The 24,241-nt window shown below is 49.8% G+C and overlaps 5 protein-coding genes across 5 annotated transcripts; 3 read left to right on the top strand and 2 right to left on the bottom strand.

Moving 5' to 3' along the window:
* Nucleotides 1–1,886: 1,886 nt before the first annotated feature.
* CDV56_102806 (uncharacterized protein) lies at nucleotides 1,887–2,633 on the top strand (the record flags this gene model as incomplete). Its single annotated transcript, XM_026756425.1, has 1 exon — nucleotides 1,887–2,633. One exon carries the CDS (start codon nucleotides 1,887–1,889, stop codon nucleotides 2,631–2,633), a length of 747 nt encoding a protein of 248 aa, XP_026613043.1.
* A 2,207-nt stretch (nucleotides 2,634–4,840) lies between these two features.
* On the top strand, nucleotides 4,841–6,500 carry CDV56_103155 (putative MFS transporter; the record flags this gene model as incomplete). Its single annotated transcript, XM_026756774.1, has 2 exons — nucleotides 4,841–5,025; nucleotides 5,159–6,500. 2 exons carry the CDS (start codon nucleotides 4,841–4,843, stop codon nucleotides 6,498–6,500), a joined length of 1,527 nt encoding a protein of 508 aa, XP_026613044.1.
* Nucleotides 6,501–8,886: 2,386 nt separating this feature from the next.
* On the bottom strand, nucleotides 8,887–12,472 carry CDV56_103592 (putative siderochrome-iron transporter; the record flags this gene model as incomplete). The annotated part of the gene is made up of 7 exons (XM_026757211.1): nucleotides 8,887–8,980; nucleotides 9,033–9,110; nucleotides 9,159–9,175; nucleotides 9,232–10,606; nucleotides 10,662–10,685; nucleotides 10,735–10,905; nucleotides 12,156–12,472. The coding sequence occupies 7 exons, from the start codon at nucleotides 12,470–12,472 to the stop codon at nucleotides 8,887–8,889; spliced, it is 2,076 nt and encodes a 691-aa protein (XP_026613045.1).
* A 220-nt stretch (nucleotides 12,473–12,692) lies between these two features.
* Nucleotides 12,693–15,577, top strand: CDV56_103977 (uncharacterized protein; the record flags this gene model as incomplete). The annotated part of the gene is made up of 7 exons (XM_026757596.1): nucleotides 12,693–12,856; nucleotides 12,924–13,131; nucleotides 13,187–13,438; nucleotides 13,493–13,593; nucleotides 13,681–14,024; nucleotides 14,082–14,748; nucleotides 14,821–15,577. 7 exons carry the CDS (start codon nucleotides 12,693–12,695, stop codon nucleotides 15,575–15,577), a joined length of 2,493 nt encoding a protein of 830 aa, XP_026613046.1.
* Nucleotides 15,578–16,015: 438 nt separating this feature from the next.
* On the bottom strand, nucleotides 16,016–22,542 carry CDV56_104307 (glycoside hydrolase family 18 protein; the record flags this gene model as incomplete). Its single annotated transcript, XM_026757926.1, has 6 exons — nucleotides 16,016–16,312; nucleotides 17,850–18,341; nucleotides 18,400–18,512; nucleotides 18,573–18,753; nucleotides 18,815–21,784; nucleotides 21,862–22,542. 6 exons carry the CDS (start codon nucleotides 22,540–22,542, stop codon nucleotides 16,016–16,018), a joined length of 4,734 nt encoding a protein of 1,577 aa, XP_026613047.1.
* Between the last annotated feature and the right edge of the window lie 1,699 nt (nucleotides 22,543–24,241).

The raw sequence follows: 24,241 nt of genomic DNA on the forward strand, positions 1-24,241 counted from the left end.
AGTCTCTTTAATTCGAACCCTTTGACCTGTGTCTATGTTGTATCGATGCACATGGCATGTCAGCAAGACTGGGTTTTCTTCTTTCTGCAATCCCCCTCCGTCGTGTGCCGAGACTCCGGGATGACTTTCTTTGCGTAGTGAGGGATTTGTTACGACATGATAATGTACGACACTGCCTCGCTGCAATTGTCCTAGGAGGCCATCATTCTGTTTCAGGGCTCCCGTTCAGGGACATGTCCCCGAGGAAGACTTCACATGTCGCAGACCTGGGCCTGTACTGACACTAGATACGAAATCAGCATCATTGTACATGTAGTGGATGCAGAGTAAGTCAGCTTGCAGCAGGGTTGATGTATCTCATTGCTAACGGCATTAATCGACCCCACTGGTTACTCTCCAGGAAGATGCGATATGCGAATATCTAGTAAAGCGCAGAGACTCAAGAATTAGGGTCACGGATCATCCCAGATGCAGCAGTTGTTAAGGGAATATTCTGTAGTCCTCGGAAATCAAATCAAATCAAATCAGTAATCAGTTATTCTGCTCATAGATGACAATGTGCTCTAATATGCTCAGCCTTTGTCTTTGAGGTAAAGTTGCTGACAACTTCGTGTAACCTCACCTGCACCGTCTGAGACGGGCATATTCGCAGTCCGATAAACAAGCACAGTCAACCAAACCCGTTTCATCAAATCCTGGCTGATTCACAAGAACTCTTGGGCTGACAACCCGGAAACGAAGATCTGCTACCTATTATGCTTAGATTCTGGCGGCGGTCGCGAGTTCTTTCACCAGTCACCCAGCGTGTCCGAAACGCTATTCTTCTCGGCGAAAACTGTCCAATGTGAGAAACAAGCCTCAAGGGACAGATCCGGAAGAACCAGTTCCACGTTAGTAGCATTATTTACTCTGACTTGTAATTTCCTATGTCGCTAACTCCATTCGTAGGTCATGATCCTTATATGTACACCAGTGGAAGATGGCTCAATCGGGACGAGCTCGAACGAAACTCTCGCCATGTTTTGTTCGACTTCTCGGCGCTTCGTGATAGGGCTATCTGTCTATCCCCAGGAGCAACCGAGATCGTCAAATGCGAAAAGAGAGAAGGTGGATTTAACAGAGTCTTTCTTTTCACAATGGACACAGGTTCTTGTGTTGTGGCGAGATTACCGACCGGTATTGCTGGCCTGCCAAGGTTAACGACCAACTCTGAAGTCGCAACGATGACATACTGTAAGGCTGATCTACATACCTGCCTTCTTGGGGGTGCAGTTGACATGCTCACTGATTTCTGTTTCTCGTATAGTACAATCCAAGATCTCGCTTCCGATACCGGAAATCCTTGACTAGAACGATAATCCGTCAAGTCCAATCGGTACAGAATATATCATCCAGGAGCATGTTGCGGGTGTTCAGCTGCACCAAATGTGGCCCAAAATGAATTCAAAACATCATATGCTGTGTACTAAGATGCTTTCATTGGCGATGAGAGATATGGCATCCTTGGACTTTCCGGCGTATGGTAGTCTATACTTCTCAGATGGGCCGCTAGAGTTGCACATGAAGATTCCCTTCGAACAGGGCTTCTGTATTGGTCCACATTGCAGTCCAGTCTTCTGGAACCGGAATCCGGGGGAACTTGAACTCTACGGCGGTCCGAGTCCCAATTGCGGTCCTTGTCAGTTTCACGATTCTCTACCTCGTTAAACAACAGTTCTAACGTAGCGGGCGCAAAATTAGGGAAAGACCTCACAAGCTATTGTCAAGGCTTGATAGAGACCGGCTTCTCTCGTTTACCGAAAGAAGATGCTGGCAATCGCGAGTTTCTCCCTCATCAAGGATCCATTCAAAATCACATCAGTCTGCTGAGAATAAGTCAAGAAGTGATGCAGAAGTTGGTCAAAGATAAGCGCATTCAGGATGCCGCTACTCCAGCTCTGCTTCACCCTGATTTTCACAAAAGGAATATCTATGTCTCAGCCGAGGGACCAACCATTATTACTGGCGTGATTGATTGGGAATCAACAAGCATTGAGCCTGCGTTCATTTATGCCAATGAGACTCCTGATTTTGCTGCACTCCCTGAGGGCTCAGAGGGAAACACGTTCGAGAACGGACAAGACGAATACAAAGTTCCGGGCCACAAGGAACAAGAATGGAAAGACGTGTCGATCTGTTACCGGACATACGATGTGTGCATGAACGGCCTTGCTCCTAAACTACGCCCCGCGAGGTTACTCGATCCGCCCTTGTTTCGAGTCTTCCAATACTGTCATACGACTTGGAGAGACAGTGCCACAGCTATCCGCCAAGAGTTAATTGAGCTTGCAGCTCGCTGGACAGAACTGGGACTGCAGGGCTCTTGCCCATTTTCTCCGACTGAAGAAGAACTAAAGAAGCACGCTCGGGACTATGAAGACTTTGAGACCGTCCAAAAGCTTAAACTATGGCTAAGAAACTCCCTCCATACGAACCCTGATGGCCGGGTTCCGAATGATGTATGGACTGCTGCGAAAGATGCTCATCGCGCGGCGTGCGATGAATGGATACAGACGGCCAGAGAATCCGAGTCTCGTGGCGAGGGTCTGACAGTAGCAAAAGCGGACAAGTTGTGGCCATTTGATGCTAGCTAACGAGCAGGAAAAGTCAGTCCAGAAGAAATTTGCTGTTTATCCCAGCGCTTAGGGCTAAACCTTTGAGGTAATTCACTTTCGCTTTCCAGCGAAGGAACGACTGCTATTAGGGAGATGTTTATCGATTGGACCATTTAGGTCGAGGTACGGCCAGAAAAAGCAGGGCATGCTCTCAGTCTGTCTTTCAACCGAGGAAGAGCTTATCGACAAAAGTCAAATCCAGAACACGGCGCATCAAGTCCTCCACTAATACTACTGGCCACCCTCGTTGCGGCATGACCTAGTCAGGGAGCTCATACTATTACTGTAGAAGGATCTATATCGCCACCAGGACATTTCAAGGACAGAATAGTTCCTATGGAACAGACGCGATCTAGGCATCAAGCGGCCTATCGTTCAAGCCGGGCGACAACCACACCGCCGAGTGACACATGTAGGCTCGGGGCGAAGGTTAACTGTCATTTGGCGGGATACTCGGCCGAGATGCTGGGACCGTTCTGCTTAAGCTCCCATTTCCTTCGCCGGCCGCTGTGATGGTGGCTAAAAGGGACCGAACATCTGGGCGGGAGCCACAACGCCACCCATCCGGACGCAAGGAACATCGTCCGCTGAATGACCGACTGACAGGTGTTCCAGTGGACAACTGCTTGTGCTCTAGAATACAGCATATAGTGATGGACTATTTGTTCTGCCAAGACAGTCTGATACGAGGGAGCAAGTCCCTTCTGGGCACTACTAGCTCATCTGTCTGGCAATTCATAACTCAACAAGCAGGAGGCTTACTCTGCACTTTTCTAGAGAATGTTGTTTGAAACACTCTGATGCTTTACAACGCTCTAGACATCAAAGACAGTAGAGACTAAAGGCCACAGGTCTTGAGCCCCGCGGTGGATTGTCACAGTGTGATGCACATTGGCTAGATCGATGACGAGTGTCAACCTGCTACTTCAGGGTCTTTTGAGCGGCTGCACTCACGATAGGCTGGGATGGATGCGACCTCGTACAGTGGCAGTCTTTGACCAGCTGACCGGGACAGGCATTCGGTGACCGCGCAAAGTCCGAGTCACTGATTGACGGGTCATAGCCAAGAGATCAGGCCAGGTGCAGACATCGGAGATGCTGCGAGGGCAGAGCTCCAACTCTAATCCAGTCAGTTGGGGGTGGCAAGTGAAAATACCTTTGTCTTGCTATGGTAGAGCTTCTAAAGGCGTACTGAGATTCGCTGGTTGCAATAGAGGAGGACATTATATAGTTTGTTCGACCAAGAACTAATAGTAATTCGCCTCTAACATGCAGGGGTGAGAGATAAGCTTTTCGAAAGCAATCTATCTCGATATCCCAGCGCGCGAACAATGCGACAGACAGAAGAGAGAAAGACTTTCGTATCGAGAAAATAGCCTCGCCAGAAACGTACCTATTTGAGAAGACAGAGGGTGTCCAGTTCCTTTGCCAACTGCAACCCGTGGAGAACCGGCCTTCTACAGAATCAAAGAGCACAACGAGCTCTCAAGACTCAGATCCTGCGACACAAAGTTCAATGCTGAGATGTGGATATAACTTGGCATTGTTTGCCCCCCGACCGGACATCCTCCGACATCAACCAGGTCACTTTGGGCAACAGATGACACGGGGAAGCAAGCCGTATAATCAGCACAGACCGTGAAACGTGGGGGAGACCCACAAAGTACCAAGTTCGTGGCTGGATATCTGGCAGTATGGAGCCAAGCCAGCAACGGCAAGTGGCTACGGGAGTCAAGCTGGGGGTGGTGGACATTTTAGCCTGTAGTCTAATCCAGCTCAATCTTCATTGATTGGGGCTATTCTCCGCATTTCTCAGAATCATGGATCATCATCACTAAAGCAGCCAATCAGTCATTTCCCCGCGTTCCCCCAGAAAAGCCACGCCAGTAGAATCCCCCGCGTATTTCTCCTCAATGATCCATCCACAGACCTCTCCCACTCCGTTGTCCAATCGAGCTCTTTCGCAGTCTCTCCGTCCCGTGGGGGTCTCATCAAGGTATGATTGCATAGCTTGCAGATACCACAGTGTAACCGTGCAACGGCGCGCCAGTTCGAGCGCGTAACATATAAAAAGATGGCCGATCCCTTTCTTCTTCTGCGACCTCCACAGCGCAGACTCTGTCGCTCCTCTAAGTCATCTTTTTCTTTGATAAAATCGCTTTCAGTTATCGGCTGGCTCAATCAACATGGCCGCTGAGTTTACCAACAAAGACCTTCTGGGGGAGAAGGCTGAGATGAGCCATGAAGAGGTCGTACAGCTGGCTCAGTTGACCGAGGAAGAGAAAGTGGTTGAGAGAAAACTGCGACGCCGTATCGACTCTCTCATCATGCCGCTTGTCATTCTCGTTTATCTCATGAACTATATCGATCGGTAAGAATGCCTCCCTGAGATTGCGTCGATGGACTGTCTCGTGCAATATCTCCAAGTCTTCGCTTCTTCTCATTTCTCTTCAATCCTTCTACGTTGTTACACGGTTGTACCACCAGAACTGACCTCTTCAAAGGAACAATTATCCCGCAGCTCGTCTACAAGGTCTCGAACGCGATCTGAAACTCACCGATGCCCAGTATCAAACTGGTCTCTCCATTCTATTCGTCGGATACATTCTCATGCAGGTGCCGTCCAACCTGATTTTGAACTATATGGGACGGCCATCGCTATACCTGGGATTCTTCACCACCGCATGGGGCCTGGTCTCGCTGCTGACGAGCCAAGTCAAGAGCTTCGGGGGAATCGTCGCCTGTCGGTTCATTATGGGTCTGGTCGAGGCTCCCTTCTTCGCTGGTGTGCTCTTCTACCTCTCCAAGTGGTACACCAAGAAGGAGCTAGCTCTGCGCATGAGTATCTTCTACTCCGGTTCCCTCCTCAGTGGAGCCTTCGGAAATCTCATCGCGGCCGGTATCCTGAAGGGACTCGACGGGAAACGAGGCCTCGCAGCCTGGAAATGGCTGTACATTATTGAGGGCTCCATCACCATGGCCATCGGCCTCGTGGTCATGGCATTCCTACCCGACTTCCCATCAACCTGGAAGCTCCTCTCGGAGGAGGAGCGCCACGTCGCGAACCGCCGCCTGGCCATCGAAGCCGCCGAGGTCGATGTCGATGAAGCCGGCAAGATGAGCCAGGTCAAGGGCCTCAAGCTCGCCTTCAGCGACATCAAGACCTACGTCCTCGCCATCGCCTACATGTCCATCACCGGCGCCAGTGGCTTCCAGAACTTCTTCCCCACCCTCACCGCAACCCTAGGCTACAACCACTTCATCTCCCTCCTGCTCGTCGCCCCGCCCTACATCTTCGTCGTCTTCTACAGCTTAGCGCACTCCCACTTCTCCGACCGCTTCAGCAAGCGCTTCTGGTTCTTCTTCTACCCCATCCCCGTCACCATCATCGGCTTCATCATCTTCATGACCACCGACAGCTTCGGCCCAAAGTACTTCTCCTTCTTCCTCATGAACATCATCTTCGCCCAGAACGGCACCATCTACGCCTGGATCGGAAACGCCATCCCCCGTCCCCCGGCTAAGCGCGCCGCCGCGTACGCCTTCATCAACTCCATCGGTAACTCCGCCAGTATCTGGACCCCCTACACCTACCGCACGCAGGACGCCCCGCACTACCGCCCCGCGCTGGGGGTGTGTATCGGGTTGCAGACGCTCGGTGGCGTCATGGCCATCTTCATGTACTTCCATCTGCGCTCGCTGAACAAGCGCTTGGAGCGCCTGGAGGATAGCGAGGTTACTCTCACGGATAAGGAGATGCGGCGGTTGGAGCGGACGGCGGAGGTCGAGGGGATTGACATTGCGGCTGCGCGTCGGCTGCAGGAGGGATTCAGATATATCTTGTAATAGTCTGTTGAGTTTTGATATCTGGCAGCTTGTACCAAAGTTTGAGAATGAGTGAATCCCATACGATAATTCAATGGTTTATGTCGATGTTCGCGCAATGGCGGATTAATCCAGAGGAATCTAAGCAATACCAAGCATTTGTCTTTCCCTTTTTCATTTAAATTAAGACCTACATACTCATTCTTTACCCACTGGTCAGAGAAGAAACGTAATACAAAATCCTGCATCGCTATCTCTGGTTACTACCATGCGTGCCATGACGAGCTCTGTAGACCCCACCTACCCACCAAGCACGACTGCAACCATAAAGATTTGCGATAGCATACGCATGAATCCGGGCAACGCGGCAGCATGCATCACGAAAAGCTGCTCATCCGCTGAAGCTCTCCACGGCCTTGCCGAAAGCACAAGTGCCAGCTCTTCAACAAAGAGATTTGCCGCATGTCCCGCAGCCTGAGTTTTCTGGTCTATATACACACCAGCCTGCGCAAAGTACATGACTCATCTCCCACCAATGGCTTACGCGGAGTTTCACATTCATGTGGATGCATTTATGAGAATATGGCCAATCTTCTCCACGTCCCGTTAAACTGTAGGGTCATTGTGGTCGTATCCGCCTACCAGTATTTGTCGCGTCCTAGGTAAGATCCAGAAGTCCTCGGATAGCGGTTCGGACTTCGATGTGTCATGGCATCTTTTGTAGTCCAAGTATTTTTGTATGTGGCCGGGTGTTGACATTATATCGCCTGAGATTTGTATCGCGGTATGTGAAGCGTGGCGATTTTTAGCGAACGTGGTGGATCTCAGTAGGGAGGTTCATGAGGGGGCCACCGGCAGCATTTTTGAGCAGTGGATGGTGCGGGTATGAGGACCCTATAGGTGCTACGACGGACCGCCAACAGGGCCCAGGATAGAACTGTTGCAAGAATACCGTGCGACTGTCTGGCAACCTGAGATGATGGAATATATAGCCGTCGAACAATGTTACTGCCCATTGTTCGCGGTCGACGAAGAAGGCAATGCGACGAGTCACCGCGAAAAGAGAATCTGTACAGAGGAAACCGTCCATTGGATATGACTGGACGAGGGCTGGACTTGTCGACAAGCATTATGAAGCGGTGTAATGCCGAACTAGATCAAAAAATCTTTCACAAAGTCCTCGATGTGACCGAGATCTTGAATGATTCTTCAGTTCCCATGCTGGGCGATGGATCAGCGAAGCAAATGCCTATCCCCGGTGCTGCAAAGGAGGATCTGTCCCAAACCCCATGCTCCCAGCTATCCTCATCACAGGCGATTGATGGCTGATCTGTAATTGTCTAGTGTAAGATCTGGACCGATCCGAGGCGGTAAGTGGCTCAAATTTGTAGAACATGATCAATCAGATTGTGTTGCTCGCGATAGAAGTTCTTCGCGCAGGACTACGGCCGTGTGTGTACAAACTCCATTGCCTGGTGGACCCAATATTTGTGTCTAGAACTTTGATTGAACATAATGAGCGGGGACAACAATAAATGAAGAGCTTGGGTGATGAGAACGTACTGTATATGTAGCGGACAGTAATCGCCTTAGGTGTCAGTCCACAGCTAGAAATCAGGAAGAATCCAACGTTAGTCACCGACAATCCTCCCAAGCATACGAAGGCCCTACCTGGATATCACAACGCCCAGAAGCGAGGGGAGGAGGTTAGTAACGGTCAACACCAGGCCGTACTGAACACCAGGCCGTACTGGGCGGGAGGAGGAACCCGAAGGTCCTCGCTCTTCTCGTAGTAAGGGAAGAGGTTCTTCCAGTTCCATTTCTGGTGGCCAATCTGACCCGAGGCAGCGAGCTGGACGTCCTCAGCACGGCATTGCTGTATTTGTATGACGAGGAGGAATATATTTAAGGGGAGATGTAGAGGAGGTATATAGAAGATGGAGAATTGATGGACAGGAAAGGGAGAACGGCGGTATTTATGCTTCTGCTGCCTCATTAAGGCACAGGGAGAAGGAGAGCAAAATGGGGACTTGCAAAGAGGAAATGTTCAACAGTTGAAAGAAGTCTGAAATCCAACTTTCCTTCAGGCCGGCAAAGAGAATCGACACTAAGACCAGATGATGTGGGGGCAAATGTCTCTATGGAAAAGAGTGGGTATAGAGAATCAATGAATGCCTGCCTGCTTGCTTCACTCCAGATGCATGTACCCAGGTATCTTTCAGTCTTCACGTTGGGGTCCCAAATGACTGATGAAAGGCATCTTCTTTATCACTTAGACATCAAAGACCAACGAATGTCCGTCACATAGCAAACATGCGGGTTAAAGGGCTGTCTTGGACACTTGAAATAGATATTTATTTGTCTGCTGCAGAGCTATTATGACCAAGGCAAACATCGACTGATTCAATCAGTGACTTCGCCTGGATGGGTCATCTACACCGTCCGCGTCAAACATTGGAACATCTGCCAGTTGAGATTCCTGTACAAGGTTGTGTGCGTCACTAGCTCTCAATCAGTACTGGACCAAAATGTATTCAAGCAGATGACACACACCCCAAGCGCTCGTCAGGTAGCACCAAGGTAAGAAGAACAACGGGAACAGAGACCGCCAGTGCCGCATAACTGATGTAACTGTTCGGATCGTTAGCTGTATTCTAAGTCTACGGAGTGACGACGAACCCCATGACATCGGAGTACTAGTCAAACAGATCAGCAGGTGATGAAAATCAGCCAAAGGACCTAAAAGTCTTACTGCTTGGTTCACTGCCGTTCGCTCCAATGTTCCCCACATAGGTAAAGTTCCCGTGATGGAATTATACAACTGATCCAGCCTGGCGTTGTCAATGGTACTACCTAAGCGTACGTGCAGTCGCTCGCGGAGTTCCCCAGTATAGATCCCGCCAGCGATGGCAGACCCAATTGCATTACCCACGAATGAGCCCAGCATAACCAGCGATGTCACCTGAGCGAGTTCTGAATGCGTCACGCAGATCTGGGCTGCAACTATCGAGATTGTTTCGATGATCCCGCTGCCTAACCCCTGTACCAGTTGAACGATGAAAAGTTCCGCCAAGGAGCTTGTGTTTGTACGCAGGCGGATCATCAGCCCGTAGCCGATCATCCGGACAATGGCACCGGCTACAGCGATCCATTTGTAGCGGCGCAGGCGGTACATGAGCAGACCGATGCCCATCCCAGCGAGCGCCTGCATGACGCCACTTGTCCAAGAGAGAAACTGGGCATTACGAGGGGAAAAGTTATGTGAGACCATCGACCAGGCGTAGAGGTAGGTGTGTGTGGTGCCGAACCCAATGTTGTCGACGCAAGCAAGTGCCACCGGTACGAGCACGGACAACGTATGGAAGTAGCGTACAGGGATTACCGGATGTTTAGCAATGTACTTCTCGTAAGGATAGAGACAAGCTAGAAAGACAGCTCCCAAGACAATAAGGGCATCTATCCATGGTGTCTTCCATCGACCTGTTGTTGTGGCCGCCAAAGTGATGGGAATCAACAGCGAGGAGAACCCGCAAGTCAATATCGCAATACCGCCTAGGTCAATGTCCGAGCAGAAGCCATACAGACTTGGACGATGACAAACGATAGAACCGACCTTCTTTGCACGATGTTGAAACACAAGTAAACTGATGATGATGATACTGGCGCAAAACGGCATTAAAATGGCAAACATACCGATTCCCCATCGCCACCCAATGCCATTGACGACGCTGTCAATAATAAATGCTGAGATCCATGGGGTGACAAGAAACGGAAAGTATAGTATATTATAAACAAACCCTCTCCATCGCATAGAAGAGGTATCAGAAATGACAATCGCGTTTAGCATCGAAGTCCCAGCTTGGCCGAGAGCGTAAAGAACGCACCCACCGGCATAGGTGTCGAAGGATCTAGCTGAGGCGCACAGAATATAAGAGAGTACGTAGCAGGTAACCGTGATGATGTACGCTTCAGCTCTGCCTAAGACGTCTGACAATTTGGCGATCGGTGGTTTGCTGACAGCGGAAATGATACTCATGACAGTGTTCAATGTCGCCAACATCGGAAGCTGGTGGAACTCGGACGCTGCAAAGTTACGATAGGTGCTCACCGTGGAGTTGTCCAGTTCACTGCATCAATATGGTTAACGCTCATCCCAAATTCTCGATCAAAGAAAGTATGTACAAGACGGTCATCACCATCACCAGCCTAGGTTATATCAGTAACTTTCACACATAAACAGGCCTCATATGCGTACCCAGCATACAGAAGATATTTGCCTCTCGGACCGCTCACCGTGTCAATGACTTCAATCCCGGTGACGCTGGGCCCCTTTGGACACTCATCCTTTAACTCGACAACATCGTTATGAGGGTTGCCTTGTGCATTTTCCGGGCTCGACGATTGATCTTCGATCGGGTCTGTCTTTCTAATGATTATTGTATCGAGGCCCATCATTCTCTAGGTCTGAATCAAGGATCATACTATCTCTTTACCTATAGTATGACCTATTTGCCGGTGACGAGTGAGAACCTAGAGAAGATGCAAAATTGTGATCAATCAGAACGATAGAAAATGAGCCGATGAGGCCTATCAAAAGACAAGAAATAAAATCAAGAATTAATCCGGGCAAATGTGATGCAAATCGCCCGGTTGCGTTCACAGAGTGTAAGCGGTTCGGGAGTACGACATGCAATCAGAGTATTGATAATGATCAGCTTGCAGGAAGAGAAAAAAAGGTGTTCCAGCGAGGGGATTTTCGACATTCTTTTCAAAAGTTCGCAACCTCGTCCGTTCGAATCTTGTTCAAAGTGGCGGGTGGTCCCTCCTGCAAGGAGTTGCGGATGGAAGAAAGCCATGGATGCCGGAAGGAGCAAGTGACGCTGAGGATCGACATGGACTATCGATACATTAAGTGGCACCGCAAGCAAAGCACTGACTGCATCATTGCAGCTTGACCAACAAATAGTTGACTGGGACCACGGAAGCACATCATCCATTCAAGAATTGGACCATACGGTGCCTTTCTTCTCTTGGACCCTCTGCTGCCGTTCATGATTGAACAATGTACAAGCAACAAGAGGCCATCATGAAGCCCTACTTCTCTTCCAAGGTCCAAGAGCAAGGATCAAGATCTCCTCGAACCCAGGATCTGCTCATCAGCCCATCATAACTACATCTGGGTTTGAGTCAAGGCACAGGGTATGCGTCCAGGCCTCGAAACCGACTGATGCGGGATCACATGACCCACGCGGTACGCGTCCCACACTAACAGGCAAAGAAATGTGCTATCCCTGCAGGAGTCCTGCCGTTCGTACGGGGTAGGGTTCTGCGATCAGGACAAAATATGTCCACTGCTTCGAGAACAGGCCTTTCTATGGAGGAAATCAATAACGATTGTGGTCACTGAGAGAAACTGACCATACCAGCGGTGACAGTCAACACCCAATCCGAGAGAGGCACAATAACCCCACATACGATCGGCATCGCTTCTCTAAGATTTCTCTTATCTACGGCGGACTGAATCAACAAACCGGCCAAAACAAAATTTTTTTTTGTCACCCGCTTGTATTACCTATAGCCACTATTTCCACAAAGATGCTATCATAAAATAAAATTAAACCATTAAGTTCCTACTATATCGAATACGTTATATACCTACCCCGATCTTAGGCTCACCGACCCGTTTCCCGCTGACTCATCCATCGCCGCTTTGCTCCCTCGCTAGCAGGCATTATCTCCCCTGCTCTCCGTCTTACTCCCTCCAACTCCCGTTCTGCTCCCTTCTGCTCTCTTCGGCTCTCCCACACTCCCTCTAGCTCAGGTACGCCGTCCGACCCTGGTCCAGCACTGTCTTGCACGTCAACTTTAGACGATGGCTGCCAGGTGGTGCGTTTCAGCGCGCTCCCATAGGAGAGTGGGAGGAGTGAGGGGCCAGCACGGTCTCCCCGAGTGATGTCCTCAGGAGCATCATTGGGAAATTGATTACCAGACATGGGGGCGTTTGGTGGGTGTTATAAAGCCGGTCCCCGACTGGTGAGCTCTCCTTCTCCTCCTTCTACTTTACCTTTTCTCTGACTCTCTTCCCACAGCTTTTGGTGTCGCCTCGACTGCGTGCCTCCTTGCTTCGTCTCCCAGCGCTTTCCCTGCAGCGGATATCGTCCGTAATCGCCTGCTCTCCTTTTACTCTTGTTATTCTCTCTTTGGGGGTTTTCCATGGCCAGAACGAAGCGAACTGCAGCGGAGCTATTTGATGAGGCTGAGAGGAATGGGGCGTCGAAATCAGCTGACGAAGCCGGCGTCAATGGTGATATGGTGATGAGCAAGATTGAGCCCGGTACCACAATCAAATACGACCGCATGCTGGACCTCTGGGACGAGTACGTGGTTGACATCTCCGACGGTTTCTGGAGTTCGTTACTGACTGTTTGCGATTCGGTGAAACAGGCATGAGCTTCGAAATCCCGGCGCCAGTCCTTCCGATTTAAAGGCCGCGAAATATTTCATGTATAAATGTTGCGAGATCTGGAAAGCCGGCAAGCCTGACTTTTCCATGCATACTGCATGTCAGCGATGGACAGAGTTTGGCGCTGGTTTGAAGCGGCGACCTGGGAATGAGAAGATTCCTGGCGAAGTATCACAGTCGGTCCGAAATGTTTGTGCCCTTTCTGAATCCTCTGCCCTCACTACTTTCTGATGAGTGATTTCAGTATATCAAAGGTTCGATTACGAAGAAATTGGGCCTTTCCCAGGCACGACGAGAACAGCACTTCCTAACACTGCCCCATTTTGTCATCCTTATCAAGCACATGTGGCAGAAAGATTGGCACCGATACCATCATCCGGGAACCATGGTGTTGGACCATGCCGCATATATGCTTTTTATCTATACATCGGCGAGAGTGGGGGATATTTTCGAGTCAAGTATGCGTCGCGGCTCCGTGCGTGGATTACTGTATAGTGTAAGGCATGCTCGTCCTGTTGGAGATGGGGTATCCTACTAATAACCTAGATAGGATGTCGTCTTTGTTGTCTTCAAGAATGAGGCAGGAAGAGCAGAGATTGCTGTACGAGCCACTAGGGACGCCAAAGGCTTTACAAACAAGCCCCATAAAAGGTTCAACTGATCTTATCTTCTTGAGCCCCTTCAACTGTGCCTGAATACAGGATAGAGTTGTGTGCGCTAATATTTAAACTTGCATAGGCCACAGCATGCAATGTATGAGGATATGGAGCCGCTATTTGCAAACCCAGTCCTGCCGCTGCTCGCGATCGCACTCGCGAATCATGCCTTCCAAGACTACGACACTTTCGAGGCGATTGAAGCAATTCCTCCACGGGAAGATGGACTCTTGACATACATTCGCTTCAAAGAGGAGATGCAAGATGTGCCATTCTTCCAGACCCTGTCCTCCGACGGTCCCACAGGACAGATCCAGAAGGCGGACTCCTTCAATAATCGGAGTGTGCATCGGGGTCATCGAGCAGGGTATGAGGCAAATATCACCATGCATGCTGTTAGAAGGGAGGCCCTGGTGAAGGCTGATGGTAAGTCCGACAGGCAAGACATCTCTGCCCAGGTAGAGTGGCTGACGGCTCTTAAAGATCATGGCTATTCAACGGCGGAAAGAATGAAATTCGCCGGCCATGGGAACTCCAAAACCTTCTTTGGCTCATATATGCCTCCAATCAGCACGGTTGACGGTCAGTCGAGCTACTGGAACCGTCCGCGGCGCACTGATTTTCTTGAAGGATTCCGGGGCCTGTCGCTCACTTACCACCCGCAGATGTTGCGGTCCCTTCCAGCAAAAGTGGAAGCTGATCTCCAAGAACGGTCTGTCTTTGTCACTATCGACCAAGAAATTAAATCCCTTGGGGAGAAGATCCGGGCGCTAGGGTCGGAACGTGAAGACCGGCAGGAACGTACTCGGCGGGAGGAGCTGTACTGGCAGAAGCGCCAGATCATGTCAGAGGAGTTGAGCCGCTGGCAGGAAATCCAAACCCGCAAGGTCCCCTCAGATCCTGACGGCGAAGACTGTGCTGTTGCCGCTCGGTCAAGCTGGTTTCATCGTGTCCGATGGTTGGACCCGCCGCGTGATCGTCTTGCGGATATACTCTTAGTGGATTCCCCCCTCCGGAGTCCCCAAGGCCGAGAGGCCCTGGAATGTATGATCACCCTTTGCAGAGAGAATCCTACCGTCGCTTACCGTCCCAGCCTGCGGCCGACGGGCGGCTGCTGTGTGATCTCAGCATGTGCAATGAAGCTAGACAGGTCTGTTCCTCTTGTCATCTACCCTCCTTGCTGTTTCCTTTTCAACAATAGCTGTGTGCTGACGCTCAATAGCCTACAGCCAAACCGTAGATGGGACCACATTTACCAATGCTACCAGGCCGAGCTTCAGAAGACAGATGGCTTTGCTGAGTTATGCTTCCAGTGTGACACCTGGGTGACTGCCGCCGCCGAGTGGAATGACCATTGCCAGAACCACCTCGATGATATGGATACGCTTCCGGTTCAGTTTAACCCCCTCACCTTCCGTCACACCCTAGCAGCTGCTGGTCAATGCCTCTTCTGTCTCTTCAACCGGAATCTACCCTCCGACAGACGGTTCAAGCAGTACCTGACCAAACAGCACTGGATAGGGCATCTTCAGGGACATTTTCAGGAGTTGCAGGAGAAATTTCAGTCGGACCATGGACAAGATGAGACGAAGACACAGCCCTGTCCTGACCCTCGCTGTGCTTTGTCTTTCAACACTTTTTCTGAATTCCAGTGCCACTGCAAAGATATCCACTGTATTGATCGGATTACGATTGATACAGTAAAGCGGTGTCGCCGGATAAAAGGGAGTGCGGATGAGAAAGACAACTTCATCCTCTTCACTGAATGCAAGACTCGGCGTTGCTCTGAGCAGTGCCTTCCAGATGATCAGAATGATTTTGTCTCCAAAGCATCATCAGACGTCTCTCTAGGCACCCCTGTTGACGCTCATATTGCCGTTCATGTTAACCCATGTCTCGTCATGGATCAAGGGGAAAAGGCGGGCTTGAACTGTATTGATCCTCGACTTCGGGAGCCTGTGGTCTGTGGGACTGTTTAAATATAGTGTTCCTGGTCAGCATCGTGTACTATCCTTCTACTCTTTTCTCTTCTTGTCTTCCTTTTCTCCCTCTCTTTCTTTTATGAAAAAAAAAAAGAGAGGGTAAGAAATGGACTTATGAAAATCAATATCTCTTGGTTGATTCCTGCTTAATACCTACTTTATATAATATACTTTGTATAATAAAAGTAGGATATGTAGAGGAATCAAGCTGGGGCAGATATAAATATGCCTCTACAGCGTCGTCTTTAAAGATATAATTGGTCAGCGCATCGACCGTACCTATCCGAAATATTCTCTGATCTCTATGTAGCATGTGAGTATACTTCACCAGTTTAGCTGCGTCACGGTAAAGGGTATATAAATCAGAGATATATTTTGTCAGCTAACTCCTTACTGGCAAGCAGCACTACTCCCAGTCTATTGTAGTTGAAGGATTCAATGCAGTGTCCTAGAAGGCCTAAAATCGGATCGACCCTTCAGACAGCCCCGAGGAACATCTGCTAGGAAAATCCAATGGTAAAATTGAAGCTTTACTTCCACCATAGGTGCGCCCTTTTCGTCTGAGTATTCCAATCCTTCGCTTAAGATTGGAAGATCCCCGACACGGCGGGTCGTTGTGGCCTGCTCTAGACCTTTGTGGAAAACAAGCTCTATCTTGGGATCTTCGGAGTCTGGGTAATGCACTTGGGCATCGTGAAACCGATAGTCATGGTAAAGCTGTTCGAAGGCATCCTGCTCACGTATGTTAAGACAGTTGATACCCTGAAGCGGAACAAAGAGTGAGAAGGAATGCAGAGGTGCAAAAGCAGATGCAACTTATCAAGGAGCTTATTGACCGTCATTCTCAAAGCGCCCCAAAGCAAGCAATCAGTCAGCTGGCAAAGGCATGTGAATCTACTATGCATGAAGTCCTCATGCTTCGGCAGCAGATGGAAGAGCTTCATGCTGCTAATCAGCATCAAAAGTGAAAGGGAGAAGCCCCTAGATCTTTCATTGCTACAGCAGGCATTCTAACAGGTACTCAAGGCCAGCAGCTTGCTCAAGAAGCTGAGCAAGCATTAGGGGAAGTGCAGGAGCGAAAAAAACGAGCACCACCGCGGTGCAGTAACTGCCATCAGATTGGCCATATTAGGACCAGATGCCCTAGTAAATAGCTTCAGATTCATGTATATAGGTGCTTTTTTTCTAGAATTTTTAATATAATAGACGTTGCGGCATTCAGGGCAGAAATTCGGGGGCATAATGCAGGGGCCGCGCTCGCTCGGTGGTGGATTACGTTATCACGAAGCTCCCGGTTAGGGCTAGCGGCGGCAGAATTCCGCTTACGTGACATATGGTCTGAGGTCACTGAGGTAACTAGTTATCTAACGTAGTCAAACTAATATCAGAGAATTGGGCACTGTTATGTATGAGGTTATGACCAGAAATTCCTACAAGTTTAATCTTCATAAGAATCATGCTTCCTGAGCCACATGGCCGCCGAGGGAAACCCTCCCTAGCATAAAAGACATCTGGATTTGGCTAATAATTGAGAAATGCTGGACTCAGGGTGCCTATTAGAATTTAACTTGTCTAGTTGAAGCGTTGGATGCTGTCGTTTTGGAAAATGAGAACAAGGTCTCCAGAAAAGGCGTATTCGTAGCTGGGTTAGAATTGGCTGCCATCTCCTGTTGGGTCTGGAAACGGCGCTGAAGGACTAGGTAGGCTCTGTAAATCCCACGATATTTCCAACATAAACCAATGAGGGGTCAGAGCTTGGTTATGTCAGTGTAAATTCACTGGTGTGGGTAGCTATAAAAGTATTCACTTGCTGTTTGCTCCCGGTCTTGCATGAAACTGATGTGAATGTAGTGGCTGTGTGGCGCAGATAATACTCTGACATGGCTATAACCACTACTGTTCTCATTATTGATTTGATTTGATATGATTACCCCATTTAGTACACGTCGCTGCCGTAGCTGCGAGACCCATAAGACTATAGTACTTTGCTTTAATGAAAAAGTACTCTTATAGGGCGATGTACTGCAAAAGTGTATATACTATAGAAAAGGAGCATTTCAGTGTCTGTCCACATATGCGATCAATAGGAACAGAGAGAAGCAAGCACATCCACAAACTCGTATATATTCATATATTATCCAGATCAAAGGCAAGGAGGTATATATGCACGTCTATACATGCGCACTGGTCAATCAATATCCATCCCATCGCTATCAGTATCCATCGGATCCCCATCGCTCCCACTATCACTATCACTATCATCGATCACCATATCCCAGTCAATATTCCAGTCCTGTAGATTATTGACCGCGTCCCGATATAGCTCGAATAACTTCACAGTATTGTCATTGCTCTGGTGTGCCTGGCCGGGTTCCAGTTTGGCTGAGGTGGGCCGATTCAGGTCATAAGTTTTCTGCGCGGTGTCTTTGAGGAAGGCCTTGACGTCGGCTTGGACGCGCTCGTGCTCACTGCGGACCCAGTCTTTCCACAGGGCAGCAAGGCCCTGGGGTATATAAGCCTTATCGAACTCCCCATTTCGATCACCAACCGCAGCCGCGATGCCCCCGTCGTCGTCCAACTCTTTCAGTTTCTCGTAAATGCGGTTCGACTGCTTCACAAGAGTTTTCTTGATATCGGCGAAATAGTAGTATTTCCACGCAAGAATATGCAGCTTCATGACTCTGGCCACATCATCCCACCTACCCGCTTTGATGTAGCCATCCATCTGATTTTTACCGTAGAGAGCAATGTTTTTGAACCACTATAGTCACGCGTCGTCAGTGATATTTGAAAGCAAATGAGATGGGTGCATGCCTTACCCCTTGCTTGATCTTACTATTCAATGCGGACTCATACAGTACTATTTCCTTGGTGTAATGCCAATGGTAACCGGGGTATACCCTTCCGAGCTCGCTGTTGGCATTGAAGGCCACTTTTGAAGGTACCCACCATGTTTTAATGTATTGACACCAAGGGATGGTTTTCGTCTTACCCTTAGCAGGATTCGGATATTTTCGAGCGTTTGCATTGGCGGCACCGCCTCTGAGTTGGGACCACTGCTGCCCCCAATGATTGAAAAAGCGTTGGACCGTTTGAGCTTCTAGTACATGCTCACTATCATATGTGCGGCCGTTGTTCGCCGCAGCGACCCATGGTGACTGCGGCCGTCGTCGCTAGTTTGATCAAATTGAGGTTGGAACAGTCCTGAGGGTCTTCCGCGTCGTATGTCGCTACATTCGGGTAATAGTCCTTAACCAATTCCGAGGAGGACGGGTAGTTGCTGAATACAATGGTCCCGGTGTTGCCAGTATTGAATCCTTCGAAGTTTGGGCCCCCATTTCTGTCGCAGTAAGATAGCTTTTTCGAATTGCGCTTTACAAGGTTGCCGCGTCGGGCTAGTGTCCCATCGTTGCCATCGTCCTCACTGTCTGGAGCATCTGGGAGTTTGTTCAGATCACAATCCAGGTCAGCACTATTGTCACCGTCCGCGCAGTAAACCCCGGTGCTTGAAAAGGCACAGGTTTTGCTCGATTCACCCGGCACGTCAATCTGAGAGCCAGTCGTCGAACGTGTGCTCAAGTGCGTGGCAGACTGGTTTGTTTCCAGTTCACGTTTGGCTAGGGGGACGAAAGGGACGCAGTCTGAGAACAATGTCACTGGCGATGGATTCTTCCAGTTGTACGACTGACTGGTCCAGCCTGGGAGGCCATTGATGACAGCGAAGTTCACGTCAAGTTGCCCTGTCACATCAAACTGCATTCCTGCACTGCATTTGGTTGAGAGGGCAGCATCGTATCGAATCGATCCGGGCGTACTGAGAGCGATGGAAGTGTTCACATATTGCTGACCCCGAAATTGTACAGTGAGGTCCACTGCAATCGTGGGCCGAAAGCCGATGACCAAACCGCCACCTGCTTTGGCCTCAATATTGCCCTGTCCAGAGATGGGACCCATGACGGCGTCCAGACTCCAGTCGCCGGTGATAGAGGTTGGATTATTCCCAAGACCGACGGGCAGGTAGTACCGGAATCGATCGTGGGCGATGCTGATTTCTCCTGTGGCTTGGGCTGAGACATAGGCATCAGCCTCCAATCGTGCATCCATCTTGAAATACGGATTGACTGTGAAAATGCCTTTGATGTATGAATTCATGCCGAAGCCATCAAAGGATCCGATGGGAACCCATCCACTGTCAAAGTACATTCGGGCCCGGGCCTGAAAGCCGGCTCCCATCCGCATTGAAAATGATTCCTGATTGAAGTAGGAGTAGGCCTCGGAGAACTGGAAGTTTCTCAGGGTACCAATGAGTGTCATGCCCAAATCCATGGTGGTATTGAATTCTCCGTACACGTAGGCCTCTGCCCTCCCGTCTGCATTCTGACAGACACCCGTCGCTTCAAACAAGCACTGTTGAAATTCGTAGTGCTTCTTCAGGCCCGTGTTGCCCTGCACAAGGAGCGAATTAAAGCGTTTCAGCCAATCCTCGTTGGAATCCGACCAGAATCGGCGATCCAGTTGCCGCCAGTTGTCCGCGGTGCGCTTGACTGCGGAGTCGTGGGCTGCTGCAACAACCTCTTTCCAATAACCAGGGTGATTTGAGAGATCGGCACGGAAGTAGACCTCGCCTCCATCGCGACGGAGTTTGTGGAAATCGTAGTCGTAGTGAAAGTCGTATACCTTGTAAGCCGTCGGATGTCGTTTCTGCAGGCGATGGGGCATCGTCGAGTTACTGGACCGCTGGAAGCTAACGGCACGAACGTATACGTCTGGGCCGCAGTGGGCAGGCAGACGAACGACTGTGCCCTCAACTCCCCCAAGAAGGATATCTTCGCAGTTGTTGTCCTCATCTGTACCGCCGACACAGACAGCCTTGGCCCTCTGAACGCTGAAATCGTCCGGGTGGGTGTCAGGGCAATCAAATACTTCCAGATGTGACCCATCGCGCTTGTCAAAGCTCTGCACATCTTCGGCCTCCCCGACCATCACAATCCAGGTGAATGCCTTTTTGTCGGGGTCGGTGCCAGCAACATCGTGCGAGGTTTCATCTGGGGATCCGTCAAAAACCTCCGCGAAAGTGGTAGTGTAACTGTCCGAGAATGAATCCGCCGTCGGGAAGAGGTTCTCCAAGGAGACAGGAAGGAAGGCAGAACCATTGCTCAGAGGAGGAGGGCAGCAGAAAGCTTGCTGGCGACCTTTGCTGCAACCAAGGTACCATTCGGGGAGGCCTTCGTGCCAGCCATGCCATCGGAAAAGTTCAACTTGGCCCAAGGGGCATTCGTTGTCATTGCAGTAAGTTCTATCCCCATGCCATCCGCACTGATCCATATCGTAAGCCGGTTTTTCTGGACAGCAGAATTTCCTCTTGACTTGATACATAGAACCGTCTAGATCGTGCTCGCCTTCACCCACTGTGGTCATCTCCTGTGGTTTGTCACTGGGACACTTATTGCTGTATCCGGTCAAAATACAGTCTTGGATGGCCTTCTGACCGTTGGTCGCCGGACAGCACCACACTTTCTTGCCTCCGTTTGTACATCGCTTCCCACTATCGCCATAGTCATCTAACACCATGCTCACTTCCCCGGCGGCACACTGGCCATGGCAATTGATCGGTCCTCCTGTCCAATAGCAGGTAGACGAGTCCGGGGCATTCCGTGCGGGGCAGCACAACGATCGAGCATTATGATCTTTACCATCGCATCCACGCCCGCTCGCATCCTCGTTAAGCTTCGTCATGGTAATATCACCGGTCCTACAGCTCTTTCCGCACCCGGTGATGTAGCATTCGTCGAGCTTGAAGGCACCAAAGCCGTCATCTGCCATGGGAATCGGTTCAACGTCCTTGCCAGTAACGCCACGCAGGGCATGATAGTACTCATCATCCTGATCGATGGCCCAAATAAGCACACCTCCGAGGCCATACTTGTTGGCCAGGTCGATCTTGGCCTTGAATGAGATCGCATTATCAAATGAGACCCAATTGGCACCGCCTTTACCATATGTCAGGTAGTAGACACCGGCCTCCTCGTCATATGTCGGATATAGGTCAGACTCGGAAACGATACCCTGAATTTCCTTATATGACAGAATACCTGCAGTGTCGGTGCACTGACCCTTAGGACCTGGATCCTTCCATTCACATCCAGCCGTGGCACATAGCGGGGTAGACAGTGTGTATGTGCGACCATAGAACTGTTTCCGATCCTGGTGTATCAGCACAATTCCAAGCATACATGAATGATGTACTAGAAACATAACCGATATGACGCGCGAGTACTTACCGCAAGACCCAGGTTGATCTTGCTGGGGTCGATGTCATTGCGCCAGAACAGATCAAGTGCTTCATCTATCTCAGTCAAGTTTGTGTGGGCGTAGACATACGGACCGATGGGATCTTCCCGGTCCCATCGGCCGTGGAGATCGTAAGCCATGAGATTAAACTCATCAACCTCCTTCTCCAAGGCGTTAATGTCGAACCAGCGCAGATACCAATAGGACGTGGGCACGGTAATAGAAAGCCCCCATTTCTTGGAATAATGATTTCCACCTTGAAGAGATTCCTTCAGGATGCTCAGCATTTGAGGATAATTCTCAACATCCTCCTTGCTGCCACCCCGATCATCTGCACCAGGGTATTCCCAATCCAGATCAACGCCGTCAAAGCCATATTTATCCAGGAACTCCATGAGCTTGTCGGCAAAGGTCCGAGCTCCCTGCTTGTCTTTGGCCAATTTCGAGAAAACCGACTGGTAATCTCCCGGGTCATTGAAAGTCCACCCACCAATACTGACCCAGATCTTTGCAGCAGGATTCCGAGTCTTGAGATTGGCAACTCGTGCGTATAGGTCCGTTGCCAGAGTCTCATCGTCCATAGCAATGATGTGGTAGTCCTTCGGATCTATATAGAGGAATGCGAGGTTGACTTGGTCCAGATACTCAACAGGAATCTCCTCGGGTGTCATTCCACAGCCATTGGCGGGATTCGCTCTCCACGACTCATAATAACCGATGACTTTATTCCGTACATCTCCATTGACACCCGGGGATGGTTTGTCTGGGTCTTGGCAATTGGATTGACATCCTACGGATGAGCATTGGCCCTTCAGTTAGCGCTGACACTTCTCTGAATGTCCCCAGCGCAGGCAACATGGTATGGGAACTACTTACCCGAGCCACAAAAGTCCTCCGTTGTTCCTAGAGTGCTTTGTTAGCTAGCAATCAGGGAGCCAGATGGGGCAGCAAGGAAGAATATACCGCAGAATCCAAATTGACTGTTGGATGGAATATCATGTACGCTGTCAGCCATCTATTCGGAAGACATCATAGGGAACCAGTCAAAGGAGACTGAGCACGGCAGTTCCACGAAGCTTGCTTTTCCCAATCCAGTCTACATCGAACTGCCCTGGTGGAACTTAAAACGGACTCACCTGCAGCAGATATTCAGCGGACACAATTGTCCCGGAGTGGCAGCGTCTCGACCGCACTCTGCTTTGGCATCGCAATTGGATTGACATCCTGGTCCTCATCAGCCTTATTTCTTCAAGAAGAAGAAGAAGCACAGGGCGGTATTTCTGACCGTCACCACAATAGAGATCTCCGTAACTATGTTATCTCGTCAGCTCTGTAGGCCTTCACTGACTGCCACCGGACCCAATGCTACGTACCCGCATACGTTATTCGGACCACAGCAGGCCTTGTTCTTACATTCCCGGTTTGGTCCGCAAGTGTAGTCGTCCTCACTTGAGCTCGCCGCTCGTCTCAGTAAAGGATTTCCTGTTATCACAGGGGAAGTCTGCTGGGGCCTATGCGAGGAAGAAGATGGAACATGTTGGTGTTCATGATGGTGAATCCGGTGTCCATGGCCACCATAAGCAAAGGCTGCTGAAATGTGAATCAGTAGCGATAGCCACATGACAGGGAACACCTTCATCGTGAGTCTCGAGGGGAAAGTCTCAAAAAGGCTCGATCCCTCGCCCTCTCTCTGTTTTTCCGTTTTCTTTTGCCCTTGGGCTCCAATGTCCGTCCGTTGCGTGCGTTATTATATCTGGGCCCATTTTTATTTTTATCTCATTTGCTCTATTCCAATCTCGACTATTTTGTTATTTTACTACATCTTTAGTCTTTTTCTTTTCCTTTTTTCCGGTTTGAGCTAGTATTGTCACTTCGTGCTGTCCGAGGCCAATTTCTGGCATCCATCGGAACCGTATTCAACGGCGGCTTTAGGTCCGCATTAGCCTATGTCTGAGGCGCGGAAAAGTCATTAAGGGGTCAATAGTCAATATTTAGGGAGTAGTAGATACTTGGGACTCGAGTGATATGGCCCCTGAAGAACCACTGACGAAGCCAATGGCCATTTTAAATTCCTCAAGGGTTGACAGCCGATGTAACTTCGGGCGAGACCCACTGGGTTCCTCTGGTCGTGAAAACTCATGATACTAGTCTATGTTTTACGGACAACGGAGGCTTCGGAGTATTCTATTGTTCGGACAACTCCCTTGTTCGGTCCAATGTTGGTACATATGTGAACTAGCGCCGTTCGAAGTTTCATTAAGTATGAATACATGGCAGCAGGGCCTCCGCTCAAGCGAGGATGGTGTATTCGACCATTTTCTTGAGGAAGATAGCACAAAAGTCCTCAGGTGCTCCCTTCTTGTTCTTCAT

The sequence above is a fragment of the Aspergillus thermomutatus genome (genome assembly GCF_002237265.1).
Source record: "Aspergillus thermomutatus strain HMR AF 39 chromosome Unknown NODE_143, whole genome shotgun sequence".
Taxonomy (NCBI): domain Eukaryota; kingdom Fungi; phylum Ascomycota; class Eurotiomycetes; order Eurotiales; family Aspergillaceae; genus Aspergillus; species Aspergillus thermomutatus.